This window comes from Cynocephalus volans, chromosome 13, assembly GCF_027409185.1.
Source record: "Cynocephalus volans isolate mCynVol1 chromosome 13, mCynVol1.pri, whole genome shotgun sequence".
Classification (NCBI taxonomy): domain Eukaryota; kingdom Metazoa; phylum Chordata; class Mammalia; order Dermoptera; family Cynocephalidae; genus Cynocephalus; species Cynocephalus volans.
Genome location: NC_084472.1, coordinates 100444764 through 100462198, shown reverse-complemented (window position 1 = coordinate 100462198; position 17435 = coordinate 100444764). Strand labels below are relative to the sequence as shown.

At 43.5% G+C, this 17435-nt stretch overlaps 1 protein-coding gene across 1 annotated transcript; it reads left to right on the top strand.

Moving 5' to 3' along the window:
* Positions 1-4584: 4584 nt before the first annotated feature.
* LOC134361738 (zinc finger protein 555-like) lies at positions 4585-16714 on the top strand. Its single transcript, XM_063076721.1, is given in 8 exon segments — positions 4585-4640; positions 6541-6657; positions 7864-8478; positions 14086-14219; positions 14811-14994; positions 15403-16354; positions 16356-16392; positions 16395-16714. Coding segments are annotated over 8 exon segments (2415 nt in total).
* Positions 16715-17435: the final 721 nt, after the last annotated feature.

Here is a 17435-nt window from a genome sequence, read left to right as displayed (position 1 = left end):
GAATCACCAGGGCAAAATATTGTTCAACTTGTGATCAACTAATGGTGTGAGACTTGAGGACTGACAGCAACCCTAACTGGGATCCTTCTGAAAGGACCTGCTGGAAGAGGCAGTGTGAGAAATGCCCTCACCTGTCCAATGCCAAAGGATGGACATGGAGACACGAGGTTCAGCAAAGCAAGACCTTAATAACGGCCTTGCAAGTCTGGGTGTCTGTGAATGGGACAGGCACACGGAAAAAGGCTGTAGCAAGCAATTTATTCCCTAGTGCACAAGTCCCTCCCCCCACTTCCTCATTGGCTGAGTACCACTGGGTGCACAATCTTCCCAAAGGATGGCTAAAATTTGTTATCCCCTTGCAAGGAATTCCTTTGTCTGGGAGCTCAGGACAAGCCCGCAAAAAAGGCCTGCTAAAGCCCTGTGAAGGGAGAAACACCAGGAAATGAAGAAAACTCCCATCTCAAAGACAGCCTTATCTGTTCAAAGAAAGCAAAAGGGGCTAGTAACTAATTACTATCTCAAGGAGAGCTCTATCTGTTCAGAGACCCTCTGGGAATGGGTTGGACCAGTCAGACAACCTTTGGGCTGGGCCTGAATCAGTTAAAACACCCTAAGATAAGTCATTTCTGAAATGAATCACTTCGATTTTCTTACAGGTAACAAAAAAGTTAACATTTTCTGAGTATTTATGTGGTGGGTCCTGTGCCGAGCAGCTTTGTGTTCATTTAATTCTTGAATCTCTTATGATCACTTATTTACTAGCCTCATTTTATAGACAAGAAAGCTGTAAAGTGCAGAGAAGAGAAATCGACTCTTTCAGGGTCATGTTATTGGTAAGTGATCTAACCAAAACTCCAACCCAGGTAGCCTGTTGACTGAGCCTGTGCTCCTTTATTAGCAGTCACTGACATCGACTGCTCTCAACTGAATAGTTTGGTTCAAGTCAACTAAGATAGCCTGGAAAGAATGTGAGAAGATGGTGAAGTTGTCAGCTATCCATAAATAACCAATATTTCCTGAGTATTTTATATTTAGTGCTTTTTATAAGCCAGACTTTTATTTATTTATTTTTATTAAAAACACTATCATGTCTTTACTTTTATTTATTTTTTTACTGAAACATAATTGACTGTACATATCTGTTGGGTGCAACATTGAATATCAATACCTGTGTGCAATATGTGATGCTCAAATCGGGATAATTAGCATATTCAACATTACATAATGTATTCATTTTTGTGGCCCTTTATCAATTTCTTGCTAACCCCCCTCTACCTCCCCTTTTCCCACCTCTGGTGGTGTATTAGTCCATTTGTGTTGGTTATAACAAAATACCCAAAACTGGGTGATTTGCAAAGAAAACAAAATTTATTGCTTACAGTTTTGGAGGCTGTGAAGTCCACAGTGCAAGGAACACATCTGGCGAGGGTCTTGGTGGTGACGACAGTGATGGCAGGGTATCACCTTGTGAAAATGGCAGAGCAGAAAGAGCAGAGTGATAGTTCCTCATGTGCTCTCCTTTTAAAGTCCTCAGAACCACCATTATTAATCCATTCAAATGGCAGCATCCTACAATCTAATCACCTCTTTAAGGCCCCATCTCTCAATTAACATTATAGGATTTCCCAGTCTCAACAGTTAACAGTGGAGATTAAGCCTCAATGAGGTTGGGGGGCATCCAGTCTACAGCAAGTGGCCTCAGTTCCATTCTCTCCTTTTGAAAGTTCAACAAATTATTGTAATCATTGTTTCTTTCTTCCTTCCTTCTTCTTTCCTTTCTATTTTTTTAGCTCCCACTTAGGAGTGATGACATGCAATATATCTCTTTCTGTGCCTGACTTACTTCACTTATAATTTTGTCTAAGTTCATCCACGTTGCTGTGAAGGGCAGAATTTATTTCTTTTTTATGATAGAGTAGTATTCCAGTGTGTATATATATACAACATTTTCCTTATCCAGGCATCCATTGTTGGACATTTAGGTTCGTTACAACTCTTGGCTATTATAAGCCAGACTTTTAAAATCAAACATGGAGTAAGTATGCTAAAAGTATCATAGAGGAATACAAGTAAGACTAAAACATGATCCCTTACCAGAGGAAAGAAATGAAATTTATTTCTTACAGTTTTAGAAGAGATATAGTCTACACAGTAGCCATTCATTGTCCACTTCCCTTGCATAGCTATACACACACTGTATCTGGCAGTAGGACTTGCTCGGTCTTCGCTGCATCTTAAAGAGACTTCTACTAGTATGGACCATGTGGCTTATTGTATTAGTCCATTTTCTGTCATTTATAACAGAATATCTGAAACTAGGTAATGTATAAAGAAATGACATTTATTTCTTATGGTTTGAGGCTGGAAAGTCTATGGTCCAGAGGGCACATCTGATGAGGGACTTCTTCTAGGTGGGAACTCTCTGCAGGGTCCCATAGCAATGCAGGTAATCACATGCTGAGAATGGCAAGAATGCTTTCATGCACGCTCCTTATAAGGCCATGGGTCCACACCCATGACGACCCATTAAACTGTCAACCCATTCCTCCATAAATGGATTAATCCATTCACAAGGGCACAGTCCTCATGATTCAATTACCTTTTAAAGGACTCACCTTTCACCACCTTACTGGGGCTTAAGTTCCACCATAAGCTTAGGTGGACATTCAAACCACAGCATTCCACCCCTGACCCCCCAAAAGCTCATGTCCTTTTCACATATAAATACCTTTATTTCATCCTCATAGCCTCACAGTCTTAACTCATTCCAGCACCAACTCAAAACTCCCAAGTCCACAGTCTCATCTATGAGCCTGTGAAATCAAAATAAGTTATCTATTTCCAAGATACAATGATGGGGCAACTGTAGGGTACATACTCCCATTCAAAAATGTGGAAATAGGCCAAAGGAAAGGAGTCACAGATCCTAAGCATGTCCAAAGCCCAGCAGGTCAGGTATCAAATCTTCAAAGCTGGAGAATAATCTACCTTGACTCCATGTCTGGCATCCTCTGCACATTGGTTTGGGGGTTGAGACTCCAGGTCCCTGGGCAGCCCTGCTCCTATGGCTTTCCTGGTCTCAGGCCATGCTTCAGCTCTCCCAGACTGGTGTAGCATGCTGGGAGCTCTACAATTCTGCGGTCTCAGTGGTGGTTCCACTCCCATGGTTCCACTACTCATGGGCCTGGTGAGGTTTCTCTGTGGGAACTTGGACCCCACATTTCCACTTGGCATTGCACTGGTGGGGGCTCTCTGCAGTGACTCTACCCCTGTGACAAATCTCTTCCAGGGCCCCCAGGCTTTTCCATGCATTCTATGAAATCTAGGTGGAGGCTTCCATGCCTCTACAGCCCTGGCATTCTGTGAGCCTGCAGACTTAACACCATATGAATACTGCCAAGGCTTCCAGCTTGTATCTTCTGAAGCTGCAAGTCCAACCGCTCCTGGGGCCAATTGAGCTATGGCTGGAGCAGCTGGAGCAGCTAGAGTACAGGGAGCAGCATCCTGAGGTGTCCCTGGGTAGTGAGCCCATGGAGGGCACATGTTGCCCTGAAACCATTCTGTCTTCCCAGGCCTCTGAATATGTGATGGGATGCGCAGCCTTGCAGATCTCGCAAATGACTTCGAGCTCTTGCTTCCATTCTCTTGATGATCCCTTCTCTTTGTCCTGACCTCCTTAGCAAATGGTTGTTGGGCTACTCCCTTGGTTTCCTCTCCTGAACATACTTTTTCACTCTTTACATGGCCAGGCTGAGAGTTTTCTGATTTTTTGACCATCTGCTATGCCTTTAATTATAAATTTCACCTTTATGTCATGCCTTTTCGGCCATAACTCAGTGTGGCTTGTTAGAAGTATCCATGCAGCTGCCTGAATGCTTTGCTGCTTAGAAATTTCTTCCACCAAATACCCTGGCAGTGGAATAATGGAAAATGTGCCCCTATTAGCTGGCTTTGCGATGATGCTGGTGACTGCTTAGATGGCTCTGATGATGTTAATTGTGGCGTGTACAACTATTTCTATCTTCTGTCATATTCTCTGTTTCTTAGCAGCATTTATTAGCATCAACACTATTAAGTGAGACAAGCAAGTCATTAAATGGCCTTATGTCATCCATGTATGCTAAACCCAGACGTTGCATTGTCTCTGATACCATAGGATTTTTTACCCTCTTATTTACTTTTTCAAAATTACCTAAAATAAAAGTGATGATTTGCTCTACTGGCTTCTTAAAAACTTCTTTGGGGTGAAACTTCAGTGTACAAAGTTGTGACTGCATCTCCAATGGCTAGCATCCCTTTTAATTCTTGGTTTTCTATAGACTAAGTCCATTTATGGCTATAAATATCTATATGAATAAAGAGGTCCATAGTAAAGAAGTTCTACGTCACCACGCCACCTCTTGCCTTCCAGAGATACTGACAAAATGTCCAGCCCCAAAAGTCCTGTGTCCAAGAAATTCCCAGTGTCTTGATGCTTGGGAACTCTGTGATGACCATAAGGGCTGTGAAGATGGGCTTGATGAAGGATACTACCCCCGCGACCATTGCCTGGCTGGCAGTAGCAGTGCAGGAAAGAGGGGTGTCATGGATAGCTGGAAGTGTGACAGCATCGCCAACTGTGGCGACTCCTCAGATGAGAAGTCTGCAGTGAGTTGGGGGCAGGTTGAGTTTAAAGGGCAGGTTGTACTATGTGGGCTGCTTTTCGCAAGTTGCAGTTTAATTCCTGTGACTGAGACTGACATCCTATATTTAAAAACAGGATCTTTCCTAGCAAATAGCTAGCCGTTAGTTATCCATGGGAACATGAAGGAGTGCTGAATAGTAACTCTTGCAATGGACACTCTAAGCATTGCCTAGAATGTTTCCACTATTCAGTTATGGCCAGTGATAACTAACAGATATTCATATCCTTGTGTAATGAATACAGAAGGGGAAAATTCCTTATTAAAGGAGGAAAACCCACAAAGAACTTGGCGAGTACTGCATGTACAAAGTAGTGGTATTTCTGACTTCTCAGTGAACCACAATCCCATTCAATCTTTTCTAGAGTTAAATCTACAATATCTAACATATTCAGAATCCAACATTTTATAATAAAGTGGAAACAAGTTTCTTCAGAGAGTACTTTTTTTAGGGCTAGTGTGACAGACTTTAATATTATTTCAATTGGAACTATTTAATAGTTCAGTCAACTTGATACTATTTCAATCCAGTGCCCAGGTAACTTACTATTTTTGTTATCAAGTATTAAGCCCTAATTCCATGAAAAATCTGTTTAAAAAGATAAAACTTGTTGTACCACCTGGAATTGCCTTTTGTTGTAGAAATATTGCCACCTTACCCACTGAAAGAGTAGTCTATTTGTCTGTGCAAGTGCTAAGGAAAAGGACTGGTTCACTTCCTACACAGCTGCCTGTCCAGAAGAGAAATGCATGCCTAGGATCTCTGGTGTGTGATGGAGAAGCAGACTAGCAGATGGTGATGAACCACTGCACCTGGTAAGAAGCCAATCCCCTGGCCTGAGGTGGGAGAACAGGAGGAAATAACTTAATGCCTTATCATGATGGTCTGCTCCGTGAGCAGGTGCTTGAACTGAAACTCATACCTAAGCGATTGTTCTTCAGTGATGGATCCCTTGCATTTTACAAGTTCCAGGCCTAGGCTTTGATCTTTTGAGTGTGAGAAAATGTTACCTGAGCTGTAAAACTCTGAGGGTATCCTCATTTTGTAGCTTTAGGGAAACAGACCAGCTAAACACCTCAAACTATATTGCTCCTGAAATTCTGGTGTTAAGAACACAGACTTTGCCACTGAAAAGCAAATCATTTGTTCAAAACAAAATATTGAATTTTCTAAGGATTTACAAGAGAAGGGACTTAGGAAGAATATTTCCTGGTAAGGACGGGGGCTACTGAGCCAGGAACTCCGACTATTTTACCCTCTGGTTCTCACTGTAAGAATCACTGTTGGTTTGGGTGGGGGAGGGGAAGAGTGGGCATCTGTTCTCAGGTCATTTTGTCGTCTGTCTCCTATCTCCCAAAAAAACCTGGTCTTGCATATGTATGATGAAATCTCTTCAGTACTGTTAAAAAAGCAGCTTTGTACTAAAAGTAGACAAATAAGAGATACTGAAAGCATAATCAAAGGGATGAAGAACGGGGTTCTGGCCCTATACAGATAATTCACTAGGAGTAATAAATTATTATATCACTTCTTGAGGTAAGAGCCCGACTCACCCATACATTCGAGAGAAAAGAGATAAGAGGTTGCCGGCCCCTTCTCAGAGGAACAATCTGCCCACTCTTGAGATTGTCCAGACAGTTGACCAAGAAAGAAATGCCTCTTTCCTGCTCCTTGGATTCCTTTCTCTCCCTCTTCAACAGTCCCCCCCCAAAACCTCCCATCCCTAGGCAAGAGAGCAGGGTCAAATATCATTCCTAACCAGTCACCTCACATACGTGGAGAGGGGACGAGAGAATCTATAAAACATGTGATCTCTGTTGTGTTCAACTGTTTGACCACTGCCCTGTCTCCACCCAGTAAAAACTGCCCCCTGCTCAATGGGGGCTATGGGGGCAGTGCAGTGCCACAGACTAGGGTGTCCAACGTTCCTGTGCTTCTGGATGGCAGTTACAGCCCAGTGGTCGAGCTGTGCAGGTCAGAACTCATTTGACTTATCTTTTCAAAAATTTGATTGAAGCAAAATATACATAATGTAAATTTACCATTTTAACTATTTTGTGCAATTCAGTGGCATTAAGGACACTCACAATATCGTGTACCCACCACTACCCTGCATTTCTAGAACTTTTTCAGCATCTCAAATAGAAACTCTGTACCCATTAAACAATAACTCCCATTCCTCTCTCTCATCCTCTGGAAACCTCTACTGACTTTCTGTCTTTATGAATTTGTCCCTTCTAGACACTTCATATAAATGGAATCATACAATATTTGTCCTTTTGTGTCTGGCTTATTTTACTGAGCATAATGTTCCCAAGGTTTATCTATGTTGTAGCATGTGTTAGAATTTCCTTCCTTTTTAAGGCTGAATAAAATTCTGCTGTATGGTATATCACATTTTGTTTACCCGTTCGCCTACTGATGAACGTTCAGGTTGTTTCCACCTTTTGGCTATTGTGAATAATATTGGTATGAACATTGGTATACAAAGACCTGTTTAGAGCTCTGCTTTTAATTCTCTGGGTGTGTACCAGAGTGGAATTGCTGGATCACGTGGTCATCTTATGCTTGAGGAACCACCAAACTGTTTCCCATGGTGCCTGCTTTGTGTGATATTCCCACCAGCAATGCACAGGGTTCCGATATCTCCATATTCTTACCAACGCTTGTTATCATATTGCTTTGGTGGGAAATGCACGGTCAGCTGTTGCCTGATGAGAAAATGTTAAATTGAGCATCTTTCCCTTATGGAGCTTAAGCGTTTCTGGCACGGAATAAATGCACTTGTTACTTCATGGTCATGCCTTAGGGCCATGCACGGGTGGCAGGACAGGTTCTGCAGTGAGAGCCCGTTTTATGTTTATCCTCGTTTGTTCTGCTGGCTGAAATCGTCTCCAATGATCCTTTGATCCTTTGAGTCTCATTTCTCCCCTTTGTAAAATGGGATTGTTGCTCCACAACGGCTAAGCTAAATTTCATATATTTTCACTATTCAGTAATAAACTGAAAGGGTTATGGCTGTTACCTTACAGCACTCGTCCATGGATTACAACGTGATTAGAAGGGTAAAGGGCTTATTGCCTTGGGTCTGGTCTGAAGGGTGGATCAGCCTTGCCACCCTGAGCCTCATCAATAACGCCTCCTTGATAGTCCCCTCTCTTCACCGGCTCTACCCTGCAGCGCCCGCCGCCTTCCCCCAGCCCCCGGGGCCTCGGGGCAACTGGAAGAACCGGGCTTGGGTCTGGGGGGGCGCCCAGGGTCCCAGGGAGAGGGCAGAGGACAGCCGGACCCGGGCTGCCGAGGAGGTGCAGCGGGGGCCGAGACACCGGTGGGCGCAGGGGCAGGGCTGCGGGCAAGCGGGGGTCTCGGTCTCCCCGCGGGGCAGTGGGGCGCGCCCTCCGCCCGGGCATGCCGGAGGGGGCAGGTCCGAGCCTCGGTGTGCCCGTCCGCGGTGACACCGCTCCTGTCGGTGACTGTCGGTGCACAGAGCGACAACGCGTGTCTCTCTCTGAAGACATGTGTCCCGCCTGAACGTTTCACGGGAGCGGGTCGCAGAGAGCGACCCCCGGGCCCCCCGTGCGGAGTCCCTGCACCTGTCCTCGCAGCGTCTTCCCTGGGGACAGACGTCCTAGCGGAAGCGCTCCGGGTCGAGGGCCCTGGGGGTGACCTGCGTTCTCAGCCCATCCTCCGGGTCTCAGAGCTGCCCTGGACGACCCAAGACGCCCCCCAGCGACCCTCGCTCTGGGGAAGCGGCTGGGCGCGCCCCTCCCACGGGACAGCTTGTTGGGGGGGGGTGTCAGAAGAGCTGTCCCCTGCCCTGGGTCACGGAGGGACCCCTCAGGCCCCTCCGTCGACGCTGAGCTGTTCCTCCCCGGATCCCAGTTTTCCTCCTTGGAGACATGGTGGTGGGTGATGCTGGTAGTAAGGGGCACAGAGGGACATGATACCTGGCCCCTGGGATCTCACCGAGCGGAAGAGATCAGAGAAACCCAACCCTGGGAGAGAATGTACCCGCCCCCAAAGCACAATGCACTTCAGTCACCCAGCGGGGACACAAGCCAGTGTCCTTTGCTCAGGGACAATGAGCAGGTGGGGTGCGGAGGTCCCTGGTGGTAGGATGGCCCCACTTGAAATGAACCCCAGTGGGAGGCCCCTAACTCTCCACTTGTAACCAATATCCTAAGTTGTGTGATTCATATATATCACTCATATATTATAGGAATTGTAATATGTGATATATGATATATTCAGTGATATAATTATATATAGCTATGCACACATATATGTTTAAAAATAATTTTAGGTATCTGTACATTTATTTATATATTTAAAAAATAATAATTTTAGGTATCAATTTGCAATATTTTCTCAAATGGTTACTTTGCTTTTCTCCTTTACCCTGCCCTGCAACCAGTTATTCACACACAAACACACAAACACAGACATAAAAATGTATATGTATATAGTTATGCATGGCTTAATGACGAATATTTTCTGAGAAATGGGTCATTAGGCAATTTCATCGTTGGGTGAACATCACAGCATACTTACAAAACCTCGATGGCAGAGCCTGCTACACACCTGGCCTATACGGTACAGCCTATTGCTCTAGACTACAAGCCTGTACAGCGTGCTACTGTACTAAATATGGTAGGCAGTTATAATGCAGTCATACATATTTATATATCTAAATGTATCTAAACATAGAAAAGGTACGGTAAAAATACAATATAAAAGGTAAAAACTGGCACACCTGCACAGGGCATGTGCCATGCGTGGAGCCTGCAGAACTGGCAGCTGCTCTGGGTGAGTCAGTGAGTGAGTGGCAAGTGAGTGTGAAGGCTGAGGACATCACTGCACACACTGTGCACACTGTAGACTCTGTAAACACTGCACACTTAGGCTACACCAAGCTCACAAAAATGTGTTTTTCATCAGTGATAGACTCACCTTAACTTACTGTAACGTTTTTACTTTATAAACTTTTTAATATTTTTATTTTATTGTGTTTACTTATTTTTATTTTTATTATTTTTGGTGACTGGCCAGTAAATGGAACTGAGCCCTTGACTGTGGTGTTACAAGGCTGTGCTCTAACCAACTGAGCCAACTGGCCAGCCCCTTAATATTTTTAACTGTTTGACTTTTTTGTAATAATACTTAGCTTAAAACACACACACATTGTACATCTGTACAAAATATTTTCTTTCTTTATATCCATATTCTATAAGCTTTTTTCTATTAATTAATTTATTATTATTATTATTATTATTATTATTATTACTTTTTAAACCTTTTTATTGAAAGCCAAGACACAAACACACACATTAGCCTAGGCCTGCACAGGGTCAGGATCACCAGCATCGCTGTGTCCCCCCTCCACATCTGTCCCACTGGAAAGTCTTCAGGGCATTAGCACACATGGAGCTGTCCTCTCCTGTGATGACAGTCTCTTCTTCTGGATGCCTCCTGAAGGACCTGCCTGAGGCTGATTTACAGTTAACTTTTTTTTCTAAGCAGAAAGAGTAGACTCTAAAATAATGATAAAAAGCATAGTATAGCAAAAACATGAATCAATAACATAGTCATTTATTATCGTCAAGTACTACGTACTGGACATGATTGTACCTGCTATACTTTTACAGTGATAACTGGCAGTGCAGTCAGTTTGCTTAGTAGGTTTGTTTACACCAGCATCACCACAGAAACGTGAGTAAAACCTTGTGCTATGATGTCGCTAGATGATAGGAAAATTTTCAGCTTCATTATGATCTTATGGGACCACTGTCATACATGCAGGTCTTTGTTGTCCTAAACATTATTATGTGGTGCATGACTGTATGTCTATATGTATGTGTGTGTATATATGCATGTGTTTGTTTATACATATGCATATACCTGCATATATGTATGCATATGTGTAAGTATATATGCATGTGTGTGTGTATATGCATATACTGTGTGTATGCATGTGCATGGGTGTATTTCCTTCTATTACCCTTCTATGCCACATTTTCCATAGTATTTGTATTTGTGGGGGGTTTTGGGGGGCTTTTTTTGTGACTAGCTGGTACAGGGACCCAAACACTTGACCTTGGTGTTGTAACACTGCACTCTAACCAACTGAGCTAACCGGCCAGCCCCGATAGAACTTATATTTTACTTGCTTACATTTGCTGTTTTCCAAAAGAAGTTAAGGTCCATGAAGTTCAGAATTTTTCCATTTTATTCAGTGTTGTAGCCCTAGAGCCTGCATATATTAGGACCTACGTAATTGTAAAAATGAATTTTACTGAATGAAGGAGCCAGAGGTAAGGTTCTTAAACAAAGCAGTTGCACGGGACACAGTGCTTTGCCAGGAGAAGCAGCTGAGAGTGTAAGAATGGGGCAGGATGTCCCCTTTGCCTGCTCTCCATAGTGCTCTGCTTCTCTGCCCATCACCCTGGGAGATAATGGTCATAACAGCCGCAGGACTGTGAGGTGTATGTAAAGGGAGTGCGGGTGCTAGTTTAGGCTTTGACGAGAATCTGACCTGAAACACTCCAATTGGATGATGTGAGACTCAGCATTGTATTGATTCTGTTTCTGCAGTTCCTCTGCTTTTCAGACTTATAAGAATATATGAGCTAATGTACATAAAGCTCTTTGCAAAGTCTTTATCATATTTTGGGTGTTCAATGAATGGCACATTAAAAAATTATCGTAAAGAGTGTTACAGCACTTGATGATGTCAAATTAGGTGTGTGAGGAGTCCAAGGCCACCCCTGGTTTTGAAGAACCTCTAGGAAGACCCCCAGGGCTCAGAACATAGTGTGCTCATGGCTGTGACTGATGACAGTGAAAGATCCCAGAGCAAAACCAGCAGAGGGAAAGGCTCGTGGGGTGAAGTCCCAGGGAGCCAACCACACAGGTTCCAGTGTCCTCTCCCAGTGGAGTCACACAGGATGCACTTAATCCTCCCAGCAACAAGTCGTGGCAACACGTGGGAAATGCTGTCGACCTGAGGAGTCCATCAGAGACTCAGCTACCAGGGTTTTCAACTGGAGGCTGGCCACATAGGCACCCCCTGCTTGGCATCTGCCAAGATTTCAGACTCCCGGGAGGAAAGCAGGTCTTCAGCATACACCATATTATTTGCATAAAAGGTTTAGGCACAGAGAGATAGGAACCCTATCAGAGATAGGAACCCTCCCCAAATCCAACTTCCCAGATACCAGCCAAGGGCCAACCTTACAAACAGGGCTTTCTAAGGATAAGGGCTTTTGGGCCTGCTGGGTTATCATGTTCCTACAGAGTCCACCCCCTAGGCCCTTGGACAGGCATCTTACAGCAAAATTGTTATCAGAGGACCCTGTGAAAAAGGATGAGACTGAACTGCAGTGTTCATCTTGCTTATGCCTTTAGGAGTCCTGGACTTAGCCAGTTAAAGCAAATCCCACTAGCCATGGAGGTCTTAGAAAGCCAGGTAGTTTCTTCAGCTTCTTAATTGTTCTTTTTCCCCACTTTGTATCATTATTTCTTACTAAATGAAGCCATCAAGTTCTGCACAGAACAGCTCAGGCCAGTCAGTTAAACTGACCAGAAAGTCTTCCAGGCATGAGAGGGTGTCTGAGCGTCAGGGCACATGCAAAGAACTCCCACCCCAGAGGGCACATGCAGTCCCCTGAAACAGAGTGTACAAGGCTGGGGCACCCCAAGTAGGACATAGAGGGGTCAGGCGGTCGAGCTAACAGGGCCCCCATTGTAGCCTCCCCCTGTAGGGCCCCCACCCTAGGGTTCTCAGTATAGAACAAATAATTCAGTTCGGTCCTCGGCTTCAGAGGCACTGCCCAAGGCATGGGTTTCAGATTGTTCTGTGTGTGCATGACACCCAATAGTGTGGGTGACCCCGGGAGGTGTTCTGAGTGGAAGGTGAGGGAACTGGGACCTCCTGCTGCTGTCTCAGCACTGCCAGGTGATGGGAGGCTCAGCAGCCAGTCTAGATTGACAGCACTCAGGGCAGCTTGGAGAGATGGCACAGGAGATCCCTTCCAGGAAGAGGGAATGGTTCCATCAGAGAGCAAACCAGACCTTCTCTGGGGCAACTGCAAGTGACCCAGACAGTCCAGCCAGGACCATGATGTCATCATAGTTTAGGGTCTTACAATGGAGCATTCTAAATCTGCAGTATCCTCCAAGTTGACGTCCTGTCCATTGAGCCTACACCTGCTTTCAGGTAAACACAGTGCACGCTCACGTGGAAAGCCCATAGCGGGCAGTGTCAGGTTTTGGCTGTGAGTCAAGTCCAGCAGTTAGGATCTGTGGCTTCAGAATTCCCTAAGCCACTGAGGGCTTTCTTCTGCAGCAGCAGAGCCAAGATATGGCAGGGTCAGACGGGGCTGACCAGTTACCTCAGTTGGTTAGAGCAAGGTGCTATAACATCAAGGTCAAGGGTTCAGATCCCTGTACTGGCCAGCCACCAAAATACAAAAAAAAAAAAAAAAAACCCCAAAACCCTCTATTTAACATTTGTTTCCCTTTTCCCCTAACTTCCAATAGGTAAAAAACACAGTATAAATCAGTTATGGAGACCTAATATTATTTCTCATACTGAGAGTTTAACTTCCAATGCATGCACTAGCGGGATTTGAAATCTGTTGTTTGACCTGGTAGCTCCCAGGGTGTGCACAGATGGGTCATTCTGGGTAGAAAGTCCAGAATCTGAACTTCCCTGATCACTGGGCCACACCACGTTTACCCCCCATGACTCAGGCCAGAAAGTGACAGCAGTCACAACTGACCCTCCAGCACCAGCGGCAGAAGGCAAGGAAGTGTGTCCTGCTGACATCTACATTTTTACCAATTGGGATGATCCCTGCAGCATTTGTAAAATCACAAGTGTATGACATTTTCCTTCTTTTCATCATACGTGCAGGTGCAGTAGAGTCCCTTGTCTCTTGGAGTTTCTGGTGGCCCCAGGTGTCCTTTTGCTTGTGGCAGCATAATTCCAATCTCTGCCTCTGTCTTCACAAGGACATCTTCCCTAAGTGTCTGTGTCTTCATGTGGCATTTTCTGCTTCTTACAAGGACACCAGCCACATTGGATTAGGGCCCACCTGATGACCTCATCTTAACTTGATTACATCTGCAAAGACCCTATTTCCAAATAAGGTCACATTCACAGGTACCAGGGGTGAGGACATGGACATGTCTTTCTGGGGGAGCACAGTGCGACCCACAACCAACCCCTGGCAGTAAATTTGGCATTTTAGGGGTAACATTACAACTGCCAGGGAGGAAGAGGTCTGACAAGTGCCACAGGGTAGATGTTGGGAGGTCACCGCATGTTGTGTGTACTATGTATGGACGGGGTACAGTGCCCACACTGCCAGTCTCAGTCATGCTCCTGCACATGTGTTGGAGGTGTCAGGACTCAGTGGTCTTTGAGGATGTGGCTGTGGACTTCACCCTGGAGGAGTGGGCTGTGCGGGATTCTGCTCAGAGGGAACTCTACAGAGATGTGAGGATCAAAACTTTTCAGAACCTGGCCTCAATAGGTAAGGATGGCATCATTCCTTTGCTTAGTCATTTAGTGATCAAGTATTTCTTACACAACAAGTCTGTTCCAAGACTTGGGGGGATGTAGGAAGGCAGTACAGTACATTGATAAATAAGACAGACATGGTCATGGCTGTCACGGAGCTAGAATCTAATAGTTTTTCCATGAGATTGAGAATATATGTATTAAAGGGAGATTTTCTTCCTATAAAAAAGCTCACTTAGGGGCCGAGCCGGTGGCGCACTCGGGAGGGTGCGGCGCTGGGAGCGCGGCAACGCTCCCGCCAGCCACGGGTTCGGATCCTATATGGGAATGGCCGGTGCACTCACAGGCTGAGTGCTGGTCACGAAAACGACAAAAAAAAAAAAAAAAAAAAAGCTCACTTAGTGCCATCTTTATGGATCTGTTTCATGGCCCAGGGAAGTTAGTTTTTGCAGCCCAGTGTGGATTTTATTGTGTTCGTTAAATTGCTTGCCCTTTTGATCCCTTGTGCTTGATGAAGTCCTGAAATGGCTAAATGCCTTTTGTCTTTTTTAGCTAACATGAGCCTTGTTTCTCATAAAATTTGTTCACTTTTTTTTTGTTTCAGATGGTGTAACTCAATTTATGGCCAATGGGTCAGTTTCTCAGCAGGATATTTATGGAGAAAAAGGAACTAAGGAATCTAAAGTAGAAAAGTTCACCAGAAATGATTCCTGGGCCTCTGTTTTAGGAAAAATTTGGGAAGACCTTAGCATTGAAGATCAGCATGCAAAGCAGGGGAGAAATCTGAGGTGAGTTACACTCAAGAGAAAGCAGTATCCCAGGAGAGAATCTTCATTTATTATGAAATTTAAAAAGGTAGCAAATAGAAAACTCATATAAACCTAGCTCCAAATTTATTCACAGAATTCTTACAAAAAATATTTCTTCAGATGTGACCTAGACATTGAGTGTTGGAAACGTAATTCAGTTGGAAACAATTATCTAGAAACCCCATATACAAGAAACACCTTTAATAATAGCAGTGGTCAAACCCTCTTGCAGAGCACTCAGTTTATTCCCTTTCAAACAAAGCAGCTAGGGTAGAAAACCTACACTTTCAGTGAAAATAGTTAAAATGAAATCTTAATACTTATTAATAAATACTAATAAATAATTATTAATCAATTCATTAATAACATGCTTCTCATTTGTACTACAAATTACATGGTGGAGAGACTTTGTGAAAGTAATAATCAATGTGGAGAAGCCTTCAGCAAGATTCCATATCTTAACCCATACAAGGAAATTCCGACTGGACTAAACCAGTATGGATACAGTGCATATGGAAAAGTCTTCATGCATCATTCATCCCTAAAGAGTCACATCAAAGTTCACACCAGACAAAAACAATATCAGTGCCAGGAATGTGGGCTGGCCTGTGGATGTCATTCACACCTAAGAACACATGTTAGAACTCACAATGGAGAGAGACTCTATGCTTGTAAATTATGTGGGAAAACCTTTCCTTTTACATCTTCCCTCAATCAGCATATAAGGATTCACACTGCTGAGAAAACCTATGAATGTAAGCAGTGTGGGAAAGTCTACATTGATTTTTCAAGTCTTACTAGTCATGTGAGAAGCCACACTAAAGAGAAGCCATATAAATGTAAGGAATGTGGGGAAGCCTTCAGTTATTCCTCAGTTTTCCAAAGGCATGTGATAATGCACACTCGAGAGAAGCCTTATGAATGCAAACAGTGTGGGAAAACCTTCATTTATCTCCAATGCTTTCAGAGACATGAAAGGATTCACACTGGAGAGAAACCCTATGAATGCAACCAATGTGGTAAAACATTGGGTCATCCCTCATCCTTTCAAGGACATTTGAGAGTGCACACTGGAGAAAAACCCTGTGCATGCACACAGTGTGGGAAAACTTTCAATTGGTCCATATCCTTATGAAAGCATATGAGAACACACAATAGAGAGAAACCCTACGAATGTAAGCAGTGTGGGAAAGCCTTCAGTTTGTCTGCCTGCTTTTGAGAACACATGAGAATGCATCCTGAAGACAAATCATACAAGTGCAAGCTGTGTGGGAAAGATTTTTATTGCCACAAATCCTTACAAAAACACATGAGGAGGCACAGTGCAGAGAAACGCTACCAAATGCATGCAGTGTGGGAAAGCCTTCAGCTGGCCTGAACTCTGCCACAACATGTGAAAACACACACTGTAGAGAAACCTTATGAATGTAAGGAATGTGGGAAAGTCTTCAAATGGCCATTATCTTTACCAGTACATATGAGACTGCACACTGGAGACAAATCTTATACATGTAAGCAGTGTGGGAAAGCCTTCAGTTGCTCATCATTAAGAAGACATGTGAGAATACACGCTGCAGAAAAACACTACAAGTGTGATGTGGGACATCCTCCTACAGATGAATTAATGTGTAATCCTTCAGAAAACTCACATCAGGAGAGTAATCTTATAAACACGGTAAATATGATATGGCTTTTATGAGTACCTCTTCCTTAAATCGGACATGTAAGGAGTGTGTTTATAGTTTATTTACAAACAAACATTTAGGTGAAAAATAATTCTAAGTACTCATCTATAGTACATGAATTTTGGCAGGTATTTTTTTTTTTTTTACAATTCATAAATAAAACCTTTGTCTTTATAGCTTGTTGGACTCATGGGTGATTTGAACTGTATTTTTAATAAGCATGTAGGTTTAATTTTTATTTAGTTTCTTCTTTGTTTTAATTTTGGCAGCTGGCCTAATTTGTATTTAGTTTCTTAAATTGTTCTATAAATAAGGGGTTATTGGAACAATGACACTTTAGTATTTCTTTTCTCTTTTATTTTTTTACTGACTTAGTGTGGCAGATATTGGCTGTCACTTGCCTATTATATTTTCCACCTTTCTTACCGGGAGAGTATTTTATTTTTTTGGTCAAAGGAGACTTATTCCATTTTCCTAACAAATAATTGGCAGAAATTTGTAATTATGCAACATTCATCAAAGAGTACAGTCTCAAGTGAATTGTTATTTTCAATGTTGTCCCTTTGCCATTTGTCTTTGCTTGTGAGTGTGAATTGAACAATAGGCTTTGACTTAAGAGACACCTGTGATACTATGATGAAATCTGGAGTTGGAGATAGTCCTTCTGGATTGTATTATGTCAAAGTGGATAATGTCAGGAACTGCATTTGCCAGAATCCCTTCCCTTTCTGTTTC